Raw genomic sequence first — 25,040 nt, forward strand, 5'->3', positions numbered from 1 at the left:
GGGAGGTGTGGGGATGTTGTTGATAAAGATGATAATGAGAAGTAAGGGACTCAATAAATGATTAACTAACCAGCAATGTACTTCTTACATTGCCACACTTGTTACATGTCAACTCTAACTGCAGATACCTAAGACTAGTGTCCTCACCTTTAGGGACATGAGAAAGATTACTGGGCTCTTGAAAAGAAACTGTAAAATGCTATGCATTACCACATTAAACACCCAATGAATCCATTAGATATAGAATCACAGTTTGATTTGTGTTGGAAGGGACCTTAAAGATCATCTGTTTCCAACTCCTCTGCCATGGGCAGGGACACCTCCCACTAGATCAGGTTGCTCATACTCTCATCCAGCCTGGTCTTAAACACCTCCAGGCACGGGGCATCTGCAACTTCTCTGGGCAACCTCCTCACCACCCTCACAGGAAAACATTTCTTCATTCTATCTAATCTAAATCTCCCCTCTTTCAGCTGAAAACCATTGTCTCTCTCGTCCAATGACTACGCTCCCCGATAAGCAGTCATTTCCTTCTTTCAGGAAGTTTGCTTTGAGTTTGAACGGTTCTCAAAACCTAGAAGTTCAGGTTGCATGGCTTCTTTTGGAAAGTGTTGGTCTTGGTAAATGAACAGAAATGAGCCATTATGCTATAAGCCCTTCCATAATTTTTTAATTGCCTCTATGGTATACAATTGCAACAAATATTACTCCTTTCCTAAGCAGATCTACAAAGCAATCTCTTTAGAGTTCTGAAGGTCTAAAGCATTTGCAACATAGCACAAATTACATCTCATAAAAAAATGGCTTCTGAGTTTCAGCGAGCTTCATGACATTAATTACCTCAGCTGCCTATACAGCTACAAGAATCTTCAACTCCTTGCTGAGTGCAAGTCCACTGAAAATTTTTATTTCTTTTTCTCAGATTTAAGAAAAAAAATACACTCATGAAAATAATTATGAAAAATACCCTTCACGGGAAACCCATATCTTATTGAGCATAAAAACCCCACCTCAGAGCATGGCTGAATAACACTGCCAAAAATCAACTTGTCTTTCACTCAGAAAACTAACTTTCTTTTTGAGCCCTACCTTCTCCAGGAGAAAGCCTTATAAGAAAACCCTGACTACCTCTACATTCTCTCAAAATGAGTTTTTAGCATGTCCAGTGTCTCAGAAGATGGAAACCGGTGGACCAGGCTCTAAGATTAAAGCACAGACACTGTGAACTTGAAGTCTTTCTAAACCACCAGGGAAAAAACAACAGCAGGAATCAGAAATGGCCACAAGGAACAAAAAATGATTTGATAAGGAATTAAAAGTAGTATCTAAAGTAGAAGCTTAATACATCAGAGAGTTAAAAAAAAAAAAAAAGAGTAACAACACTACAACACTCTAGATATCTCAGTACTTCTGAGTAGTCACTTAGGAATGTGTTTGCTCATGTTAGAGGCAAAGATAAAGGAGCTTTCCAATCCTGTGCAAGAAAAAATAGACATACCTGCATCGCTACAACCTTGCCTTTGCTTTTGGGACTGAGCGACCACTCATAGCTGACAATTTCATGGTCATCGCTGCTCTGGTTTCCATTCAGCGTGATGAAGTTCTGGGGCAAGGTGACTGCCTGATTAGGTCCTGCATTGGCAATAGGTGGGTAATCCACTGGTTTGTTGACAGTCAGAGATGCAATGGTGGAGTCAGCTGCTCCATCTGAATCGATCACTGTGAGTCTACAACAGGGAAAAAAGTATTGGAAATCTGTTAAGATGGACATCTGCCAAGTCCTAAGTTGAAAAGTTAGCTTTTTCTGGTGCTTTTTCAAACACCACCTAAAACAGAGCCACTGATTAGATTGCAAGAACTTCTGCTTCAGAAACACATATCCCTCAGCTAGGGTAGGAAAGAAATTCAGAAGACTGTTTACAAACACAGCTTCCAACACTTAAGCCAAAAAAACCAAAAAAGCCTAGTTATTCTGGATCCTAGATGAAACCCCTTCCCTACAGTTAATGAACAACAATTTCAAATAAATTCCCCTGCAAATTCTTTTAAATAGTTAAAAACCACAGAATTCATTCGTCAGCCATTTGGAACAGGCCTGTTAAAACCTGTATACAAAAATACCCTGAATGTTCAGAAGCTCTGCTTATGACACAGTAGCAGTTCCTAACTTCTTTCTTTCTGACACACTACTACTAATTTTAATGGAGCTCACCTTCAATTTTCATTTAATGGAGCTTAATGACCTCCAATTTTTGACAACGTCAAGTCACAAAACTAAAAAAAGTATAGGGTTTAGAAAAAACACTACTGCTTCTCAGAAATGCAACAACAAATCATCTTAAAATGAAACTGCTGCAGACACCTGAAAACGATGAAATGCTGTTCTCCACGGTGTCCTAACCAAAATCATCTCTAATACCCCTCTGTTTCGAAGACTGCATACAGCTGATCACATGGAAAGCAATCACTCCTGAAACCTTACCTGAGGGGGAAGAAAACTAGTGCTCAATAATTCTGTCATTAGGGAACACATACCATTGCAGTGAGTGCACATCCATGAGTATTTGGAGCACTGGATTTGGTTGACCAGCTGATTTCCTGCAAGCCTGAACATACTGTTCTGTCTTCGAAGTATCTCAGCGTCCCACAACGGCACAAAGATATTGCAAGTGATTTCTTAGTTCCCTAGGGTTTGGAACACCCATACAGCATTGCCTGTAAGCAAGCTTCCGCTTTTTATTACAGAAGAAAATCCTACACTCATTTCGGCCACTGTACCATATAGAACAATTCCAATAAACAACAGAGAATGAAAGTCGAAGTTATGCAACTTTTGGTGAACCTTATGCAAAGCATCATGTTTAATATGTGTGCATATTAAACATGATGCATAAGCTGTTACCCCCTGTCAGCCAGACAACCAAGGCTGGGTCAGAGGGAAGTCTGCCTCTGTGCAGACTAGGCTTTAAGTTAAAACGTTCAGAAAATGAACTCTGATTTTAAACAAAGCACACAGAAGCACAAACATTGCTTCCATTCGATGGACAAAATCCAGCTTCAGCAATGCATAAATGGATGAACACAGTACCAAATCAAAGGGTTTTATGAAGAACAGAAGAACAGAATGACTCTTAGTAAAATTAGCACACAACAATGCCTTGCAAGGATCAGTCTCCCAGGATATCTGCCATTACCCTTCAGAGGCTAACTTTCACAGCCTGACTGCAGACTTTCATCACAGGACACTTACCAACTTTGAAGCTGGAAACAGATAACTAACTAACTAACTAACTAAATATGTTCTGCCACAGTTGTTATTGCTGAGAGTGGGAGGTATTTAATTTCTGACACCTTGTTATTCATAACTATGTGCCGTAAAGCATCACTACACCAGTATCACAAAATCACTGCAAAGACTTTTTAATAAAACTGCTCCCCATGTCTCACCACTGTGCAAGATAAAGGGTAACAGCTGGCAGAAGAAAAATGATGGGTTTTGTTTGAGGGGCTATACGTGAGGAGAAAGAGAAACAAACTTCACATGACATCACAGAAATAGTTAAAACACCAAAGGAAAGTAACTGTACAGGTACCTGAAAGTGTAATTTCCAAGAACAAGGTTAGACAAGTGCAAGACAGGTGTGTCAGCAGATGCCTTCTGTTCTCGCAGTGGACCTTTAATTTCCTCCCAGTGGTAACTCACTATCTTCACATCATCTACACTTTCTACATTCATTAAAGAAAAAACAGATCAGTTTCTTGTAGAAATTGCTGGAATGAATACTGAAGTCTTTCATGCACTGATCCCTAACTGGTTTTCTACAACTATCTTTCAAAGCATATTCAAACAGGGTTGATGAACTGTAGCTGTTATACCACAGATTCCAAGTTACATTTGGCATGATTTATCTAAACAAACAAAAGCAAATTTCTGCAGACACAGAGAGGGATAAAAATCAGACTGCACATTGCAACTTGTTTGTTCTCAGTAATTATGACATCTCGTCATACCCTATGTGACAGCTCTCTACCACGGCTCCAGATGTACCTGCACAGAGGCCTCCTGGGTAGGACACGACAAAGCTGTAAGAGCAGCTGCTGCTTGGATGCACCAGCCTCTATCCCCAAGTGGAAGGCTGCATTTTATCATTTTTTTATTTTTAAAATAATCTATAACTGGACTCAAATCTCCAAAACAAATCATGATTCAGGGAACCTCTGAGTGGAGTGAGAAGAACAAATTTCACTTGTGATTGACAAACAGTAATATTGTAACAGTATATTAAAAGTACAAGGAAACACAGAATGGTCCAGTACATACGACTGCCATCAATGAAAGTAGAAGTTGTAGGCAAAGAAACTTCTTGTACTTCAGGTGAAGCAATGGCAACAGGTGGCTGGTTGACTCTGACTGCTGCGAGAAAGACAAAGCAGGGAGAAGTAGTGAAAGCCCAGGCAAAAGTAACCCATTAATTCTACAGATCACTATAGTCTCCAGCAATTTAAATCTAGGACTGACAGCTTTGCAGCATCTGCTGTCCTTTTTTGGACAAGGGAGAGAAAAGGCTACTGAAGAGCACTGCGCTGATGCAGCAGTCTTCTGCCACAGCCACTTCTAGATGGTGTAATTCAGATCAGACCTATGCACCACAACTTGCAGCTACAGTCGGTTCAGCACCTAATTGGTGTTGCAATGGAGAAGGGGATCATAAAAGGTGGCAGGATGCTATCTCGGGCCTTGCCTAAGGAGGATGAAAGACCAGAGAGTTCTTAAATACAGCAAGCAAGATCCTTAACCCTACTTCCCTAAAATGTTTTATAGACATCAAGATATGAAACATCTCTGCATGACTTAACAGACAGTAACTGACAGACTATTAGATAAGTGTGTCATACAACTACTTGTTCTGAAGAAATTAATTTCATTATTTTAGCCAACTGATTTACCTGGTTTGACTGTGACGTTTACAAAACCTTCACCAAATGCACTTTCACCTGAAACTGTCACTTTGAAGGCATAAAGTCCCACTGATAACTGAGACAAACACAGAACAAATTGGGTTATATGCTGAATTATACAAAAGCAATATGCATAAATCTGCCAATCATGTTGTAAACACAGAAAAGTCTGGATATACGAAACCTAGAGCTCCTTTTGTAAACACATACACAAAAGGCTACTTGTCACTGCCCAGAAGAGGAGAATACACAGGAAACACTTAGAAATTTTTACTGGTAAAAATTATTAGAGCACTCTACAAGAGACATTTCTAATCCGGCAAAGATTTCATGACACATGGAAGTGAAGAGACTCCAATAGTTATTCAAATTCCTTGAATATCAGTGCCCTTCCCCATAGGCTAGATTCCTGTGAAAGGACCACACAAACACAATGAGCCTGAACTTACAGCTCACTTACATGAGAGAGCTTCAGGGTCTGGCTGTGCCTATGCTCCATTTCGCCACCAGAGTCAGCAGGGTGACTGATCAAGCTCCACTCGTAGGTGTAGGCTGTTTCTAAGATCAATAACACAGCATAAGAATAATCAGCTTTGCCTTCAAGATAAGCCGCGGAAGCAAAGAACTCAAGTTCACAATCCTTCAGCCAAAATGCTACAGTAGGAAATCATGACTGCTATGAAGCAGTACGAATATATGTTAAACTTCCAGTGTTGTAACTTGGTAAAGCAGCAAGGATGTAATTCAAAACACAAGCTTCACGTGCACTGAATGTGTTTGACATCACTACCTACAAAATATGCATTCTCTGCTGCTGCAGGTCAGAAGCTGGAAGTTTTAAGGTAAATGTTGCATTTAGAACTTACTTGTCAGCCCCTCTGCTTTAGAGCAAGATGCTATAGCTTGGGCCACATCATCTTCAGGTTTATTTCTATTAAGGTTTTCTATTAAGCCACCTGGCTACTGAGTTCACGTGCTGAATATAAAAGCCACTTAAAAAAAAAACCCCAAACCCCCACAAAAAAACAACAAACCAACACTAAAATACAAAGGAAACTTTCTCTGCAGTTGGAGCCAGAAAAAATGTAGTAGTAGATGAGAAAGACAGTTTTATCCCAAAGTGCAGGTGTTCACCTAACTCAGGACTTGTCTGCATTTACAGGCTGATAGTGTGCTCATTTCCTTGCACACCAAGGCCATTCAACTCACCTGTAGGCGGTGGCGGGACAACAAAGGCATTCAGTTCAACCTCATTTTTGGGTAGCATCACTTGTATGTTATCTCCAGCAGACACAGTAAGTTCTTTTACTGTATCTAAGACAGAATGAGTACACTATGTTTTAACAGATGTGATAGATATAAATTTAGTATCTTCAAATATTATTTGCAATCAAACAAGTATAATTTGATATTGTGCAGTGAATAGAAAATGAAAATTAAAACCAATAAGTCCTCAGCACATAATCAAATAACAATCTATTGTAATCATGACTATGGCTCCATAACCTTTTGCCAAACCAAAATTTTTCTTCTTCCTCAGATAACAAGTCATTTCTCCTACTTCTGCTTTAGAGAAAAGCATTCTGATTATTCCTGTGTATCACAAGTATATCTTTATTGCTCTGCATAAAGAATTGTGCATTTTTCTTGGAGACCAGATGTAAGTGCAGGAATTTAAAAATACACAGTTACAGAAGACAAAAAAAAGCCATCTGCACCAGAACAAACCTCAAGTACAGCAACATAGTTTATAGTGGAACTCTAATATCACACATTCTTTCACCAAGAAGCACTACTTCCATGTTTGTGTGGCACTTGTGAGGCATGCCTCACTGTCCAGCTTAGTATCCTTTTTAAAAATACTACTGGTATACCAGGGCAAACACGTTATTTTATAGCTGAACTGCACATTCTATCTGTTTGCCATCCAGCAACACCCTCCCAGTTTTCATCTGTGAAAACTCCTTTTTCAAAAATGCCAAGTCCACAAATCCAGTCCCCAACAGAAACATATCCAAGCACAATTTAAGGAAAGGTTCCCATTGACCTATATTTCAAAGGTTTTAAATGTCTTCCTTTTATTACTGGGAACCCACAGGACAAAGATTCTCCAAAGGCAACATTCACTTGTGTCTAAATGTCCAATTAGAAACTCTGAGTGGATGAGCAAGACTGTCAGATGACAGGTCTAAAGATGGATAGATGAAGTGAAGCAGCCACATGGACAGCACACCTCCTGTCACTGCTACTTAAATGCACCCAAGGTTCCAGAATTGTTCATGAGAGTTGTCCTAGACACCAGTGGAGTGGAGGTCAATACTTTGACCTCCACATGACATGGGAATAAAAAGGCTAGAAGAGAGAAGGAGGGACTGTCTCCAAGACTTCCAAGACAAGGGGTGAGAACACACAAACTTGAGGCAATCCTTGCACAAAGCAGTACTTACAGTGAGATAAATCACAACCTTCCCTTCAGCTTCCTCTTCCAAGCTCCATTTTGAGTCCTCTTCAACCTCCTCCTGCGAAGGAGGAGGACGAGCTGCCTAGTCAACATTCAATGGTAATGATGATCCATTGCCTTAAAGAGGGATCTCTAATAGCTCCTCTCTTTCATAACCTCCTACTGCTATCCTGGCTGGCAGGCTGCCATTCGGCAGAGATGCCAAGAATGTCCCGAATCAAACTTGCTCTACCAGAAAGCAAAGAGCTTAGCTCTCCATATCCTCAGTACATCAGGAGTGCAGAAGAACTTATATCTGTGCTTCTTGTGGCCCTTATAACCCTCTGTCTGTGTGCACAGGGAGGTGGGAAACTCAGCAAGAGACAGGAGACAAACATACACATAGACTCTACCACAACTACAGAGGACACAGTGGTTAAGCATGTCCTTTTCAAAATAAAAGTTTTGCTCTGCAGCTGGAAGTCTGATAAGCTTATTCACAGCTTTGAAATTAAAGCATAACTTTTTTCTTCTCCCAGGATGAGCAGGCCATGTTCTCCTCTGCTAAGGGCCAGGCTTCTCACCTGTTAAGGGCTGAGCTTCCTCAGGTCCCACCTATGTTGCTGCTAGACACCTGGCAAATATATATAGTGGGAACCTTACTGAAGAATTTCTGAGAATTTCTGAGAGGGAGCCATGTTCTGAGGAATCAAACAATAACAACAGTATGACCAGAAAAGACTGTTCTGAAACTCCATAAAGCCTCAGATATCTCTCACCAAGTATGTATAAATCAACCCATTTTAAAAAGGCTATTAATCTCTGCTTTTTACTTTGCTTTATTTCCCCGGAGTTATAATCCCGTCTTAATGATGGTCTTGGTCAAATTTTTGCTTCAGAGGTAATTGCCTAAGAAGCCTGGAGTTTACAGTGTTAGTGTAGTCTACAGGCTTAAAGTGGGATGATGTTACATTTGCATAAAAAGCAAGCTCATAACTAACAACAGTCTGGAAATCTGACAGTAGTAAAGCCATCTCCATCTGTTCTCCAGCCTTCAGGTACCCCTCAGAACTCCTGTTCTGTTGAAACATTACCTGCTTTAGCAGCAGTAGCAGGTGGTGTGAATTGCTGCATAGGCTCAGATGACACAGTATTAGTGGGAAGTTGCATGATCCCACCTTCAGTGGCATTCTCTGGGGCCATTGTGGGGGTCTGGGTTGTCTCTGACACACCTGGGGAGAAATTCAGTTTGTCTGAAGAAGGAGAAGGTGTGGCAGCCTGAAAAATAAATTATAGGGAAAGAATTGTCATAAGTAAGCTATTTTTCACATTCCTACATTTAGACGTATGCTTTTTTTTTTAAACAGCTTGCAGGACAAGCCTACTCGTTTATGATACTAGGAGATTTTTTTCATGAACAGAATACTTATCAAAGCAGGACTGGGTTTTTTTTCTTTTCCATCAGTCTTTGTAAGAAATGCTAATCACTTTTCATTTTTTCCAAGTTTCAGATGCAGAACAGTGCAGGCTATGGACATCGAAATGAGGTAACCCGGAATATACCTAAGGCCATGTTTCAATTTGTGTCCATTGTCTCTTTTCCTGTCACTGCACAGCAGTGAAAAGAGCCTGGCTCCATCTTCTTCACTCCTGCCACAGTTATATATACACATCAATAAAATCCCCCTGAACTCTCTCTGCTTAAGGCTGAACAGTCCCGGCTCTCAGCTTCAATTCATATTTTTGGTTCTCCACTTTCACTCGTCAGTCTGTCACCTCCCTAGGAAATCAGAGCAGCTCTGTCTTGGATGCAGGAGGAAAAGCTCCCTATGCAGCCACGAACATGGAAGTGATGCCATGGACTGCTGCTTCTCAAGCTGCAGGGAAACAGAGAGCACTCCACCTCTGCCTTCAACAAGGACAGAGAGAAAAGATCCCTGTGCAGCTGGGACAGTGTCAGCATTGTTGGGGACTGTGGCTGCCTACCCTGTGAGGACGCCAGGGACCACACCAAGAGCTGCACCTCCAGATGGCTTTATAACACAGATGATGCAAGCACCCTTATAGTCACACCTCCAGCTCTGCTCAATATGCAGATAGTAACAACTCTCTGATAGTCAGAACACTGACAGCAGGATCAGGGACTGCAGCTCCCCTAAGGTAGTGCCTTCAGCATGCCAATCCTAGACCCAGGGCAGGAATTTCACCCTTGAAACATTACGAAGCACAGGGAGAACCTCAACCCTCTCCTGCATTGTGCCTTGACAAAAGCCCTTTCCTCCAGATATGTCTCCTTTATATACTCACTCCATCCCACACCTTCCAAAAAGGTCATCTTTACCACACTTTGGCAAAAAAAAGAATTTCTTTGCCTTTTGAACTTGAGGGAAATCTACTTTCCTGATCTTTCTCTAGTTTTCCTCCTCTTGTGGCACTTTGCCAATCTATCAGCTGAGAAGCAGCCATCCTGGCTTTGTAGAACAGATGGGGACAAAGTCATTTCAAACATACCTTTCCTGGGACACTCTCTTCTGCAAAGGAATTAAGCACCTCTTCAATCAGCAAGGCTAAACAAGACTCTGCAGGCAAAAAAGGTGCCCTGTGGAACGTCACATCTGAAGCAGTGTCACAGCCAAAAATATAGCTTGAACTAAGAATGTTAGCAGGCAGCAGATAACTGGGGTGGGGGCAATATCAAAAATGAAGCCCTCAGGCAGAAACGATTATTGAGAGACATGATGGAGCAGATATGGAGGGCAAAATCAATGTAAATTCCAGCTTGGGAACTGAAAGGAAAAGGGAAAAAAAAGGATTCTGTATGGGAGTAAGTAGGATAAGCAGTTCTGTTGGTATGAGCTCCCCTGAGTTTTTTGTTCACTTGTACCCACCTACACAGCCACTACCACTTGTTACAAAATAAACATACCAAATGTGAGGGCCCACATCCTTCAATTCTCAGGGTTCGAGTACAAATCTCTTGAGAATTCCAACAGAAAACAAGCACACACCCACAATGCAAACGGAAAAAGAATAGTCACACAGTTCCCTGAGGAAGCTCAAAGTTACAGTGCAGGCAACAGATGCATGGGACCTGTGTTGTTTAACATCTTTGTTGCAGACATGGACAGTGGGATTGAGTGCACCCTTAGCAAGTTTGGTGATGACACCAAGCTGTGTGGTACAGTCAACACACCGGAGGGAAGGGATTGCCATCCAGAGGGACCTTGACAGACTTGAGAGGGGGCCCTGATGAGTTCAACAACGCCAAGTGCAAGGTCCTGCACTTGGGTTGGGGCAATCCCAAGCACAGTTACAGGATAGGCAGAGAATGAATTGAGTGTAGTAGCCCAGAAGAGAAGGACTTGGGAGTGCTGGTGAAAGAGAAACTCAACATGAGCTGGCAGCGTGCGCCTGCAGCCCAGAAAGCCAACCACATTCTGGGCTGCATCAAAAGAAGTGTGACCAGCAGTGCAAGGGAGGTGATTCTTCCCCTCTTCTCCACTCTCGTGAGACCCCATCAGGAGTATTGTGTTTAGTTCTAGAGTCCTTAGCACAGCAAGGACATAGATTAAAGCAAGTTCAGAGGAGGCCACAGAGATGACCAGAGGGCTGGAGCACCTCTCCTCAGAAGACAGGCTGAGATGGCTAGGATCGTTCAGCCTAGAGAAAAGAAGGTTCTGGGGAGACCTTATAGTAGCCTTACAGCACTGAAAAGGGTCCTACAGGAAAGCTGAGGAGGGACTCTTTATCAGGAAGTATAGTGATAGGATGAGGGGTAACGGTTTTAAGCTGAGAGAGAGAAGAATTAGATTAGATATTAGGAAGAAAGATTTTTCTGTGAGAATGGTGAGACACTGGGACAGGCTGGCCAGAGAAGTCATAGATGCTCCATGCCCAGAGGTGTTCAAGAGCAGGTTGGATGAGGCTTTGAGCAACCTGATCTAGTGGAAGGTGTCCCTGGCCATGGCAGCAGGGGTGGAAATAGATGACTTTTAAGGTCCCTTTCAACCCAAACCATTCTGCGATTCTGTGTCAAAGGGGATCCTTCCCCACTTCTAATCCTTGGATGATCCCACAGATGGGGCACTTTCTTTTCTCTCCATGAATTGGAAGGACAAGCCAAATCATGTTGTCCTGCTCCATGCTGACGGCAACCCACCTTTCCACCTCAAAGAATCATCTTCCTCTAGTACTCCTAAATACAACTCATTCATGGTGAGTCAAGGGCTGCTAGAGTTGTGTTTTTTATGACTGCTCCCCCAGCAGTGTTTCCTGGATGTCCCTTGCATGTATGACTACTACATAACTGCAGTACCATTTGCTCTTTCTCATTAATCTGGAAAACCTTACAGAGAGCAGCTCTGCAGTGACGCTCTGCTCTTTCAAATTGTTTGCTTCTCATTCCTTCTCTGTATTCAGTTATCTGTCTTATGATTTCAAGTAAGTATGATCTCAACTAACAATGTTTGGGAGCTGCAAAGGAACAAACCATCACCCTGTATGACACAAAGTGCAAACTTCAAGAAAGAAATTAGCATGGTTTTGAGAGGTAAATCTAAATATCAAAACATCTTCCAGTGGTCTCCCACATTCACTAGGAATCAAGTCAATGCATTTTTAACCAAATAGGACTGTTCAACATTCACAGGCCTCAAAATTGAAACAAAGTCAAAAGAAGATATGAACATCTCTGATATTCCATGACATTTGAACTCTTAAACAGCAATTCTGAAGGCATACTAATCAGACATTAAAAGGCTCTTCATCACATACATTCTGTCAGGCATCTTAAGCTTTCTTTAGGTAGAGCTTTATGCATTTTAACTGCACTATTATTCTTGCAGAAACAATAAGCTCAAGGATTAGGTCAAGTCTAATTTATCGAATAAATGTTTGAAACACTGCATTGTTAAAACAGCAGCAGCTGCAGCCTGCTAAGACCTGAAAATCCTCACCTCACTTAATAGATCAGCAGTTAACTGGGAATTTTAAAAAGACAATTAATACTTCACAGGTATCTCACTCCCGAGGGAGTGACATGAGAGGGAACACGTGGAAGGGGACGTTACTGGGCACAGGGCTGGAGACATGCTCTTGGAAGAAGGCACTTAATGCTTCCTCCCAAGGGACTGAGGCCCACAGACAAGCCCACATCAGAGCAGAGGAAACAAATACGAAGGGATGAACAATGGCAGAAAAGAGAAAGAAGCCACAAGTGGCAAAAAGGAAACTGCCATGCACTGATCCCAACTTCCCATGTCATCTGCCACCCCCCTGAGCATGACACACATGCTCAGGAGGGGAGTGGAGATGTGTCTGGACTAGAGCTGAACCTGCGAAAGGCCAGGGAAAGGTGTTTGCCAAAGCTGCTCATTGTCTTCATTTCTCTATGAATGTCTAAATTTCAAGGATTCCCACTTGGGAAACAAAATACGCACAGGCTCTGGCAGTTTCTCAAAACTCTCTCTTTCTTCAGATTCTTTACCTTTCCCTACATTAATAGAGAGCCCTTTGAGTAATTTCACAATATTTTTCATGAATGCCTTTCAATGCTATCCCATCAACCCTCCGCAGTTCTGCTAACAGAGCACTGACAGGACATCTTCTAACCACAACTGTCTTACCAGCTCTTCAGCATCACTGCTAGCTGGGGCTAAGGACTTACACAGTTTTGCAACTTTGCCTTGTTCAATGAAAGAAGTAAGCTCATTCCTCAGCCTTTCCACAAGAAGCTCAATGGCTGTGCTGGCATGATGTCAGCATAATGTCGAGACCATACAGGAATGCCTCTACTGTGCGGCAGTCAGAAATAGGTTTCTCTCTATTTCAGTTTACAATAAGCTCCCACCTACACAGGCAGTGCCTGAAGAGAAATCAAAATCTTTCTATTCTGGCTAGGGCAGTAAAATCAAAGTAGAGATTTAACAAAGTAGGCATATCCATAGATATGGTTACCGCTACAAGATGTGAAATCTTAGCTTTCATTCACATGATCCCTTAGAGATGGGAAACAAATTTGCTCAGCTTTGTTTGCCATGAACTTTAGGTGACGTCAAAGTTGAATGGCTTCTCTAAGCACAAGCAGTTCAGTTGGCAGGGATCCTGACAATTGGCTAAAGCTTAGCATAGTGCTAATGTGGCTTCCATTTGCCAGCAAAACACAGTGGGGAGCAGCTTCAAATCTTACTGCACACCCAGAGTGCACAAACATGGTGGTTCACAGAGCTACTGCAGATTCTCTCCATGGCTTAATTTCCAGCACACAGCACAGGCGGTAACTAAAAGTGGCTTTGTAGTTTTCCCTAGCAGATGGAAAGAAAAATGGGAAATAGGCTTAGTACAGCAGTGGTTGGGTTTCCTTAATTTTAACTTTGTAAGGACATTGTCCTTTGTTAGAATGTCACTCATAGGTTTTATCAGCAGGGACAGTACACTCTGGTATCATATTTTTAATATGTACATTTATATGCACTTTTTGCGTAAAAAGAGAGAAAACAAACAGTACCTACGCCTCTTGCATAAACTCTCCAGTTAATTTATGCTCATTTCAAGATCTGCATGGTAGATACTTTTTTAAAAAAAGTCTTCTGTTGTTAACTCTGCTTGCAGAAGCCATACCCACTTTCAACTTGCAACAACACTTTATCTGTTATCAAATATCCTTCCATAACCATAGAGACAAACTCTAATTGCTTTTGACTCATGCCAATACACTCCAGATCAACTTGTTCAATCATAAAACTTAGGGGCTATCTTGAGCCTGTACGAGGTGATCCTTGAAAAGCAACTTGCTCTCATGGTCCTCACATATCTCCAGGACAGTGTTCCTTCAGATTCTTCCAAGCACACTCCACATCAGGCCAAAGGTTGTTCTCCCATGGCTGTGACCTTGCTTTCTGATTTATTCCCGCCACTCTCAGGAGCCTGAACTCCATCACCTCATGGTCACATCCCTAACCAATCTCTCCTTGCCTTCAAGAGTGAGATCCAGTAGAGCCTCTCTTCCTGTCAGTTCTACAATCACGTCCAGTAACTTCTTGAAGCTACCACCAACAGACTTCAGAAACCTCCTGCACTGCTTTTGCCCTGCTCACCTGCCCTCCAAGTAGGTACTGGAGTGGCTTAAGTCTGCCATAAGGACCAAGGCTTCTCCCAGTGGCCTGAAGGCTTCATCTACTTCTTCCTGATAAGGGAGTATGGAGCAGACACACTCTAATATTGCCCACAACAGTTGGCCTGCCAGCCATATTAACCCTCGACCAGCTCATTGCCATCTCCAGGGAGAGTTCCTAGGGCTCCCTCTCTACCTGCTGAAAGGTTTCACCACCCTCTCGGATCATGAACCAGCTACGGAAAAAGGCAAAGCACCTTTGATCAAGAACAGCTGGCAGAGCTTGTGAGAAGCTGCTAGAGGCCTCAGCCTCTTCTAGCTGTCCTCTCCCAGCTGCAGAAACCACTCATGTTCCTCACAGCACTCCCAGAGGCCCCACAAGAATCCCAGAAGTTCTCAGAATATCTAGAAGATCTTAAAGCAGAACTCAGAAACCACCACACCTCTAGGCTGCCACGATATCCGAGTCAGATTGTATCTTAAAACTTGCCACCCTCCACGCATACTTTTGCCATTTCAGTCATTCTCTCCAAGAACCTCGGTTACCATAGAATTTGTGCAACTCTCTTATGTACATTTATTTTTCTTCCCTACAGCAATGGCAATAAATTGTCATTTTTACAGAAAGAAATAGGTAGTTGCTGGTTACAAAACCTGGAGGAATTTAGAGCAATTCAGGTAATATTGCTTAATTTCCTCTTCAGTCTAGCAGGGGTGTGTATCAAACCCAGTAAACGATAACTCTGCAGCCTTTTTCAACTTTCCAACTGACCCCACCCTGTCCCAACTGGTCAAGCTGGGTGGCATAAACAGAGAACAGCTGCATTTTATTTAAGTATCTATATTAGGTTTTAAGTATTTAACTTATTTTTCATATTGCCAGACTCGAGAAAAGAATTTCAAGAACAAAAACACCTTATCACATCTATCCTGCTGTACGTCATGGTTCAAACCCACCACTGTCCTTTCTTCATGTACCTTGCCTCTCTTACATGTTTTAAAAGCAGGATAAATTAGCACCAGCACCATTACATCTGTAACACCACTATGCACTGGTAACATGAAACCCATAAAACAGGCTTTATTTTATTGATGGAAAAACTTGTGTTTACTGGTGTTGGCCTTTGGGTCCTAGAAGATCCACTAGTATTGCTCAGCTAACTTCTAATGAGACACCAAGGGTCAGAAGGGAATAATACTGTAACACTTCTATTACACCAGGTCCAAGGCCACTCATTTGTACCCTTCCAAGAAAACCCCACAGTGTCTCAAAAAGAGTTCTGCTCCTTATTATCTGATAGAAAAGAGCCCTTTAGTGATTCATCTGCTTATTAAGACAACCCTCTCCCCTTGAGACTTTTTTCTACTGTAACAGGACTGTAAAGTCATTTAAGCATGAGATTTACAGTACAAAGCCATGATGTAATTTGATTTGAAAACCAAAACAATTGCAAAGCAGCCACACCACACTCTGCCTGCTTCTTGAGGAGCAAACATACCTCTTTTTGCAAAGGATCATCAGGTTGTGAGAGAGGCTGAACAGCTGCTTCGCTTTCAAATGTCTTCCCAGGGAACAGTGCAACCTCTGTGACAGACGACAACCTCTCTATGGAGTGTTCAGTGACAGAGTTAAATTCAGAGCTGTTTTTATTCAGAAGGCTTTCCACCTTGCTAACTCCTCCTTTCCTTTCAGCAAAGTTTTCCTGGTTATCTCCATCATCTCCCATAGAAGAGTTGAAGCCATTTTCACCTGCCACCATCAGGCTCCAATCAGCATAATCTGTGCTCTCCTTCTGCTCATGTTTGATGCTCACCTGAAAGGGGTCCTTCTCCAACTCTTTATAATCATCAGTGTATTCAGGTATCTCCTCAAGGCTGGGATCTTTACCAAGCAGAGACAAATCCTTCAGGCTACTCACTTCCTCAGATGGCTCATTCTGGAGTCCCACAGAGTGGATCATGCTTGGGATCACTTGCCCAAATCCTAGCAGCGAGGCTGGCCTCTGAGAAGGCTTCAGCACAAAAGTAAGATAGGACTTCACAGTTTCAATTTTTTTAGGTTCACAATTCTCTTTGTGTTGGCAGTTCACAACGTAACAGCGTCGTTCAAACATCCAGGACAAGTCACAACCAGAGAGGTCACAACATGCTGCAATGCAGTCAGACACTGACATAGCATGAGGAACTCGCATAATTTTAGTGGTTTCTAAGTTGGGAGATATTACTGCACCTGAGTACGTGGCTCCTTCTCTGCACTGCTCACAACTGGAACCTGAAACACCACCAACATAAGGCACAACATTAAAACCAAGCCATAATATCATTTACTGTGACCAAAAATGGCTTATCAGAGGAGACAAGATAAAAACAGGCAGTACCCAGCTTAAACAATCTCATTTGCTTTCACTAACAGCATGTTCCTTTGCAGTAGCATTTGTACTTCAGAGGATTTTGCAGTCTAAGAGCTTGACAGGTTTTCCAAAGTGCCTCTTACTCCCTCGCTACAAATACAGACAAAACTCACAGAAAATGAGTTGCTAACACTTAGAAAGAAGAATACAGCAGGAAACACACACACAAAAAATAAATTATGGGGTACCTCCCATACCCCTGTAGCACAGTCAGCAAACCATGTTTTAAAACAAAATTCAAATAAGGTGCTGTAATGTGTCATTGTTTCATTTGAGGGAGAAGGCAGCAAAAATATACATAGGAGAAAAAGCTGCCATCTCATTTGAACTTCATGAAGAGTCCCTCACATCAACACAATTGTTTGGATCAAATAAATAAAAGCTGGATCAAATTCTCAAACTTTTGCTGCTTGACATACTGGTTCATGTGAAATCCCAAGAGCTTGCTCTAGTAAAGAGCATCTTTCCTTCCTTTGCAGTGAAGTTGTAATCTTTTTGCATGACATCAGAATTGCTTTCATAGCACACTGCATACTGTGAAGTGTTCAAGCGTAGATTCAAGATAATGTATGTCTCAGTTTTCAACATTTTTCTAGGTGTTTTATCCTCTTTATTACAGCTTTCAGAATTCCTCTCTCCAAAACGAAACTTGAAAAAAACTGATGATGCTTCAAAAAACAGTTGAGTAAAACCAGGATATTCATCATAACATGGTTTTCAACTAGACTTGCCAACTCAACCAATGAAAACAACTTATCACCACTGTGGGGCTAACACAGCAACAGAAGACAAAGTTGACTCTCCCTGCATTGCACATCCTTAACATTCAAGTTCTCTGAGCTATGTCAGCATAGAAGGTGTGGCAGCATTTTCTTACAGGAAGATTAGGACTGTCTCTTGTTTTTTTGGCATCTGCTCCTTCCACTCTCCTTAAGCAACAAACTAGTTCCATTCTGGTTTCAAGGTTATTTTATTCATCTGTGCAAGTAACATTTACCTCATTTTGGTGACTCTTGATGCTGTATCACCAAGAAATAACTTTTAGTTTTCCTACCACCATAACAACACATTGAATCAATTTTTATAAGGCTCTGGAAGTTATGTAAGCAAGCTTAAAATACGTTTGTTGGTTTGGGTTGTTTTTTTTTCAATAGAATCATAGAATAGTTTGGGTTGGAAGGGACCTTAAAGATCATCCAGTTCCAACCCTCCTGCCATGAGCAGGGACATGCCCCACTAAATCAGGCTGCCCAACGCCCCATCCAACCTGGCCTTAAACACCTCCAGGGATGGGGCATCCACAGCTTCCCTGGACAACCTGTGCCAGCCCATCATGAAGAAATTCCTCCTTAAGTCTTGTCTAAATCTTCCCCCCTTCAATTGATAGCCATCCGCCCTGGTCCTATCACTACAAGCCTTTGTGAACAGTCCCTCCCCAGCTTTCTTGTAGCTCCTTCAGGTACTGGAAGGTCGCTATAAGATCTCCATGGCCTTCTTTTCTCCAGGTGGAAACCCCCCAACTCTCTCAGCCTGTCCTTGTGTGGGAGGTGCTCCAGCCCTCTGATCAAGTTTGTAACCCTCCTCTGGACCCATTCCAACAGATCCATATCCTTCTTACATTGAGGATTCCAGAACTGGACACAGTACTCCAGATGAGGTCTCACAAGAGAGGAATAGAGGGGCAGAATCCCCTCCCTCTACCTGCTGGCCATGCTTCTTTTGATGCAGCCCAGGATACGGTTGGCCTTCTGGGCTGTGAGCACACATTCTCATCAACCAGCACTCCCAAGTCCTTCTCTGTAGGGCAGCTGTCAATCACATCATCCCCCATCCTGTACTGAAATCGAGGATTGCCCCTACCCAGGAGTAGGACCTAGCACCTGGCCTTGTTGAACCTCATTATGAGCTTCGCACAGGCTGACTTCTCCAGCTTGTCCAGGTCCCTCTGCATGACATCCCATCCTTCCAGTGGGAACTGCAGTCACAGAAGAGAGCTTGAAGTACAATTTTCAAACTTGAGCCAATTTCCACAGCAGAGTTATAAACCTCTGAAAAGCACACTTTGTGTCATAAATGGTGCTAAAGATTTATTCTCCAGACTCTTTAGTAAGGGCCTACAGAAAGTACTGTCCTGGAAACCAGAAAAAAAACGTATTATTGAGAACATCATCAGTCTCTGAATTGTCACTGAATCATTTCCTCTAGCAACAGCTAACATCTCTGCACAACCACAAATGTGTTTTTATTCTTTTCCTGCAGGCTGCTTTTAGGTTATTTGGTGCTTCCCTTTACCTGAACTCTCATAGATCTTTAAACAGGATACATCCAAGATACCAAAGAACTTTTTTGGGCCTCGGTAAGGATGCTGACTGCAGATTAAGCACTGCAAGAGGAGGAGGAAAACAAATACACAAAAGAACCGAAATGCTCAGTTACATTAATGCAAATCCTTAACACAAAGCTTGAGCCAATTATATGCTAGTTAAATCTACAAAGAGCTACAAAGCTTTTTGGGTATTACAGCAGCCTTCACAATGTTTCTCTTCTTGCTCCGGGATCTGTCAAAGCTCCCCAGTTAGTTCAGTGGGCCCACTGTCCTCTTCAAGTATTGTTTTCATTCCATGAAACTCCTGTTTATCACTGATGCATCAACTAAGTGCTATTAAAAGAAAGGGAAAAAAGGGAGGGAATGGCTAAGGGGAAAAAAAGCCCTACATCTCAAGACATGCACCTCCTGTGAGCATATCCTGCTGTAGGTATGCTCACAATCCAAATGTGCCCAAACCACAGATCAGATATGGCCTGTAAAAACAGTTCATTGCCCATTCTCCCCCTAATTTACAGATGAGCATCTGAACACACCGGATCACTCAACAGATGGCTTGTCTGTCACATTAATGACACTGGATATTTGCAGTCAGAGACCAGAAGGGTAAATGAATGGGTACAGCTATTATATCCCTCCATGAGGAAACACCAGACCACTTCAACCAGAGATGAGAAAACTGTGAACTAACGTGCATACTGCGTAACTCACTGTAATTTCAGAGAGCATACTGAGGCACTACACCATCTTGCCTCCCTCGAAAGACCTGTGTGAACCAGAATACATTACTAGAACATCTAGCCATGACAGAATAATTAACAAAGAACACATCACTAACCCCAGGCTAGTGATTCCACTATCATTTCAAAGGCATATGGTGCTGGGTTTGGCTGGGGCAGAGTTAATTGTCTTCACAATAGCTCGTATGGGGCTGAGGTTTGGATTTGTGCTGAAAACAGTGTTGGTGACACAGGAATGCTTTTGTTATTGCTGAGCAGTGCTGACAGAGTCAAGGTCTTTTCTGTTCCTCACACCATCTCACCAGTGAGTAAGCTAGGGGTGCACAAAAAGTTGGGAGGACGCACAGCTGGGACAGTGATCCAAAGTGATATTCCATATGACATATGATGTCATACTCAGCATATTAACTAGGGAGAAAGTTGGCCAGGGAGGCCACTGCTTGGGGACTGGCTGGGTATTGGTCAGTTGGGGGTGAGCAACTGTTTCTTCACTTGTGTCTTGTCTTTCTTGGGTTCTATTTCTCTCTCTTTTTATTTTTAGTATTAGTATTAGTATTGTTATTTTATTCAATTATCAAACTGCCTCTACCTCAAAAGTTTTCTCCCTTTTGCCTTTCCAATTCTCTTCTCCCTGCATCTTGCAGGTGTCTGTGTGGTGGTTAGTTGCCGGCTAGGGTTAAACCACAACACATACCTATATCTTAAAGTATCCATTGACACTCCTGGCCTATGTTTCATGTGTTAGATAAATCAGGAGAAAAGGGTCTTCACCGTATTATTCAAAGTCCACAACCAGCAGTAGTGAAACTGTTGAAAATTGACGGCTTGTAATGCATTTAAAACACTCTCCGCTAGAGTAAAGCCAAGGGTGTCTAGGAAAGACTGTGGGAGGTCATGGAATGTACGGCTGGGCTGCATGGAGTTAAAAGGAGACTAGCCTGCACAACACCTGTGACTACAATTACCTCACCATTCATCTTTGCATTTTTGTTGGAGTGGCTAATCTCAGAACAAAGCACCACAGTATGAACACACAGTATGAGAAAGCTGAGAGTCAGCCATGAGAACGCTATTGTATTTGCAAATATGCATTTCAATAGCAATATTTGCAAGTTCTGCCTCAAATGCCAGACTAGAACACACTGCATCAAGAAGTGAGCTCGACTGAATTGATGCCAAAGTGCTGGAGTCCCAGCTGCAAAGTAAACTGCAGTTTCTGTGATGGAAAGCAACGTCTTAAATCCCTTATAGGAAAAAAAAAAAATTCTTGGATGCATTAGCATAAAAACTATTTATTTTTATTAATGGCTAGAATAATTTAAATCTACTTCAATATAAGCTGATTTCATCAATGAATGGATACAAGCCAGTGAAATGAGACTGGCATTATAAAGAATGCCTATGTGGAGAAACAGGGAGCTGTATCTGCAGCTTTGGGAAGTCATTCAATCCAAACTGCATGAGGTGCCAAGTGACAGAGGTATAGCACATGGATACATGAAAACCTATTGCTACACCCATCTTAAGCCACCCAAAATGCATAAACATTAGTCAGTGGTAGATGTCTGTACCCATTAGGTGATCTACTTGGCTTCGTTTCTCACTCTGCATTGGGTTTATATGGCAAGGTTTTGGTAGTCAGAGGGGAGAAGAAATGGACTTCAGAGGTGGCTTCTGTGAGATAACATCAGAAGCTGTTCCCCTGTCAGCCAGAGCCAGTTCCAAGAACCCACTGATGGGCAAGGCTGAGCCAACCAGTAACATTGGTAGCACCTCTGTGATAACATATAAAAGAAGGGGTAAAAAAACGCTTGTGCGACAGCAGCAACCAGGAGAGAGAGGAATGAGAATATGTGAGAAAAACAACCCTGCAAACACCATCGTTAGTTAAGAATGAGGCAGAAGATGTACTCCAGGCATCAGAACAGAGATTCGCCTCCAGCCTGTGGTGAAGACCATGGCAAAACAGGTTATCCTACTGCAGTCCATGGAGGTCCATGGTGGATCAGATATCAACCCTGCAGACTGTGGAGAACTCCACAGCAGAGGAGGTGGATGACCTGAAGGAGGCTATGATCCACCCAGTGAAGAGACCACGCTGGAGCAGGCTCCTACCAGGACCTGTAGCCCCATGGAGAGCAGCCCACACAGAAGCATGTTTTCTGGCAGGACCTATGACCCTGCAGGGGATCCACGCTGGAACAATCTGTTCCTGAAGGACTGCACCGCAAGGAAAGGACCCATGCTGGAGAAGTTTGTGAAGGACTGTATCCTGTGGGAAAGACCCCACACTGGAGTTGGGGAACAGCAGGACAGAGTGACAAGGAAGGAGCGGCAGAGACAAAGCATGAACTGATTGCAACCCTCACTCCCCATCCTCCTGGGCTGCTCAGGGGAAGGAGTGTGAAGAGCTGGGAGTAAAGTTGAGCCTGGAAAGAAGAAAGGAGTGGAGAGAAAGTGATTTTAGATTTATTCTTACTTCCCACTATCTTACCCTGATTGCTTAGAAACAAATTAACTTCCCTACATCAGGTCTGTTTTGCTCTTGACTGCAACTGGTATGTGATCTACTTGTCCTGATTGCAACCCGTGAGCTTTTAATTGTATTTTTCTCTCCCACAATGATGAGAAGGGGAAGTGAGATAGAGTAACTTGTTTGGGCACCGAGTGGTCAGTCAAGGTCAATGCATCACATTCATGAAAAGCAGTTAAAAGCCACAACACAGAAAATGAAAAAAAAATAAACCAAAACAGCAAATAAATGTCATCTAAACAGTACAGAGTTGCCCATCGCAATTTCTTCTGACAAACCAGAGCATATTCTTCAATATCCTTCTAGAGATATTCACTAATAAGGCCATTTTTCTAGTCTCTCAAAAATGCAATGACAAACCTTTCTTATATTGTCAGCCTTCCCATTATCTTAAGTGAAAGCAAGTGGTAAGAAAAAGAATTTGTTTTTTTAAAGAAAAAGATGTCTTTTGTTTTAAAAGAAAAGGTTTTTTAAAGAAGCACAAGATCATGTGTAGAGAAAAACTACAGGTAGCAACTACCTGAGCCTGAGTCAATTCACCTTAAAGCTTGCACAAAAAAGAAGTCCTTTTAAGTCAAGAAAGATGAGCATCTACAGATGTATTTCAGCAAACGTACCTCGGGAATCGGGAAGTACCTCCCAGTTTAGTTAATATTAATTAGATGGAAAACAATGCAAATTATTCAGAAGGAAATAAATAAATAAATACTAACATTTATACTAAAATAATACGATGCTAGAATGTATTAACCCCTAACGCTGTGTGCTGGTACCTGAGATACGGGGGGGGGGGGGGCTAGGAATACATCCAGCATTTGGAATGCAATAATTTTAGATAAGTCAAGACAGCACAACAAAATTGCAACTGAAGATCGAAAACAAGCCTTTCTACATGCACGCAGAGGATATTCCAGCCTGCTGACAATTAACAGCTTTAGCAAAAGCAGAAAACTGTGACATCCTCTACAGCCAAAATTCACTATTTACTGCACATTATTGCCTTCTCTTCAAGCTGCTGTGCTTTTCTTTCTAAAAACACTGACATGGACCCTACAGCAGGTATTCCGTATCTCATAGGAGACCATTTTATTTATTTGCAAAAGGCATACTCATTGTTTACTACAGCAACAAAAATCTCAGCTACATGTTCTGCTCAAAAAGCTTGGCACTGTGAAATCCAGGGGTTGGAACTAGACAATCTTTAAGGTCCCTTCCAACCCTAACAATTCTATGATTCTATAATTCTTTCAAACCAGCTACGAGCACAGCTGTAGTTACTGCTTATCACTCCCCACCCAACATTTGCAAATTCAGTAGTCAAGTTAAGATTTAGCACATTTGTAAGGCTCTCCCTCATGAAACAGCCAATCTTGTTTACGCTACAGGCGATGAAAGCCAGATAACTGACTTATTTTCTCAATTCCTGCTAATACAGATACTCCCAGTTTCCACAGCTAGAATTCAAACACTATCTTTTATAGAAATAAACCACATGCTTGCATACATTGTCCTGTGGCTGCCACGTCAAAACTGTCTGCACAGATTAACTCTTCCTATGGCACAGAGGCAGTATTAAGAATTACTATCATCCCTCATTTGTCTGATTATGGAAATAATTTACCTATCTCTGTGGCTGAAAAAGAAACTTACAGGACTTTCCCATGGCCTTTGAAAGGAAATATGCATCTGTAGAACAGATGGTGAGCTGAGAGATGTAAACAAATGCATTATTGCTTCTCAATCTACCATCCTATGATATTTCAGAAGGAAAAAAAGGTAGCTTAGAACACAAGCAATACATCATTCTTAAACTGCTGTCCTGCAAGGGAAAGATAAAGAAAACTTTTTGAACTTTCTCACTACCCCGTCCGGCTCCATGCAGCTCCCTTGAAACAGCCCTATTGAAGTTGGCTCCAAACAGCCAATTCGATCCAAACTGCCTTCCTCTGTTGCAATCAATCGTCAGTTATGAGGCTACACCTTACAAGAATTTTTTTTTGCATGGAGAACCCACAAGATTTCCCAGCTCTCCTTATTCAACCTGCATACACAGTTCAGGAGCATTTGCTGCACTCGTTCTCTGTGACTCAGATACACAAGAAGTAAACTCCTACCTGTTATTGCCCATAGTAACAGGCAGAGAACACCAAGTCCAAATGCCATGCTGCACCAGGAAGGCAGTGACAACTGCTTTTCCAACCAGCTGTGTGGAAATTATAAGTCTTAATGTCGTTTTCCTCTAATATTGCTTAGCACCCTGCTGTGGCCATGGAGCACTGCAACAGAGCACAGAAAAAACAGGTTGGATGTGAGCATTAATTAGAATGTCACAGTAAAAGCCAACAGGCAGGTTAAATGCAGGCTTTATTATTACTTCCTGACTTCTTGACAGATGACATAGTAGATCAGGCAAACTGAAGGTACAGAACAAATTACCTACCTGGAAATCTCATTCTCTGGAGACGCACAAATGTCCCAGAAAGATTTGTAGACCTCAGTACCTCAAAACTCACAAATATT

General features: G+C 42.1%; 1 protein-coding gene across 8 annotated transcripts in view; it reads right to left on the reverse strand.

Moving 5' to 3' along the window:
* The window catches only part of KIAA0319 (KIAA0319 ortholog), a 60,608-nt gene that overhangs the window by 23,964 nt on the left and 11,604 nt on the right, over window positions 1–25,040 (reverse strand). For 4 of the 8 annotated variants that reach the window (XM_054058499.1, XM_054058498.1, XM_054058497.1 and 1 more), the window contains exons 2-10: window positions 24,635–24,796; window positions 16,010–16,782; window positions 8,494–8,677; window positions 6,169–6,273; window positions 5,420–5,517; window positions 4,948–5,035; window positions 4,322–4,414; window positions 3,594–3,726; window positions 1,499–1,727 (exon numbers count right to left, since the gene is read on the reverse strand). In XM_054058499.1, coding sequence (XP_053914474.1) covers window positions 1,499–1,727; window positions 3,594–3,726; window positions 4,322–4,414; window positions 4,948–5,035; window positions 5,420–5,517; window positions 6,169–6,273; window positions 8,494–8,677; window positions 16,010–16,782; window positions 24,635–24,683 — 1,752 coding nt within the window. In that variant the 5' untranslated portion in view covers window positions 24,684–24,796. Of the gene's footprint in view, window positions 1–1,498; window positions 1,728–3,593; window positions 3,727–4,321; window positions 4,415–4,947; window positions 5,036–5,419; window positions 5,518–6,168; window positions 6,274–7,406; window positions 7,467–8,493; window positions 8,678–16,009; window positions 16,783–24,634; window positions 24,797–25,040 lie in introns of those variants that run through there. The other 4 variants (XM_054058500.1, XM_054058501.1, XM_054058502.1 and 1 more) reach the window with 4 other exon arrangements.

The sequence above is a fragment of the Cuculus canorus genome, chromosome 2 (genome assembly GCF_017976375.1).
Source record: "Cuculus canorus isolate bCucCan1 chromosome 2, bCucCan1.pri, whole genome shotgun sequence".
Taxonomy (NCBI): Eukaryota; Metazoa; Chordata; class Aves; order Cuculiformes; family Cuculidae; genus Cuculus; species Cuculus canorus.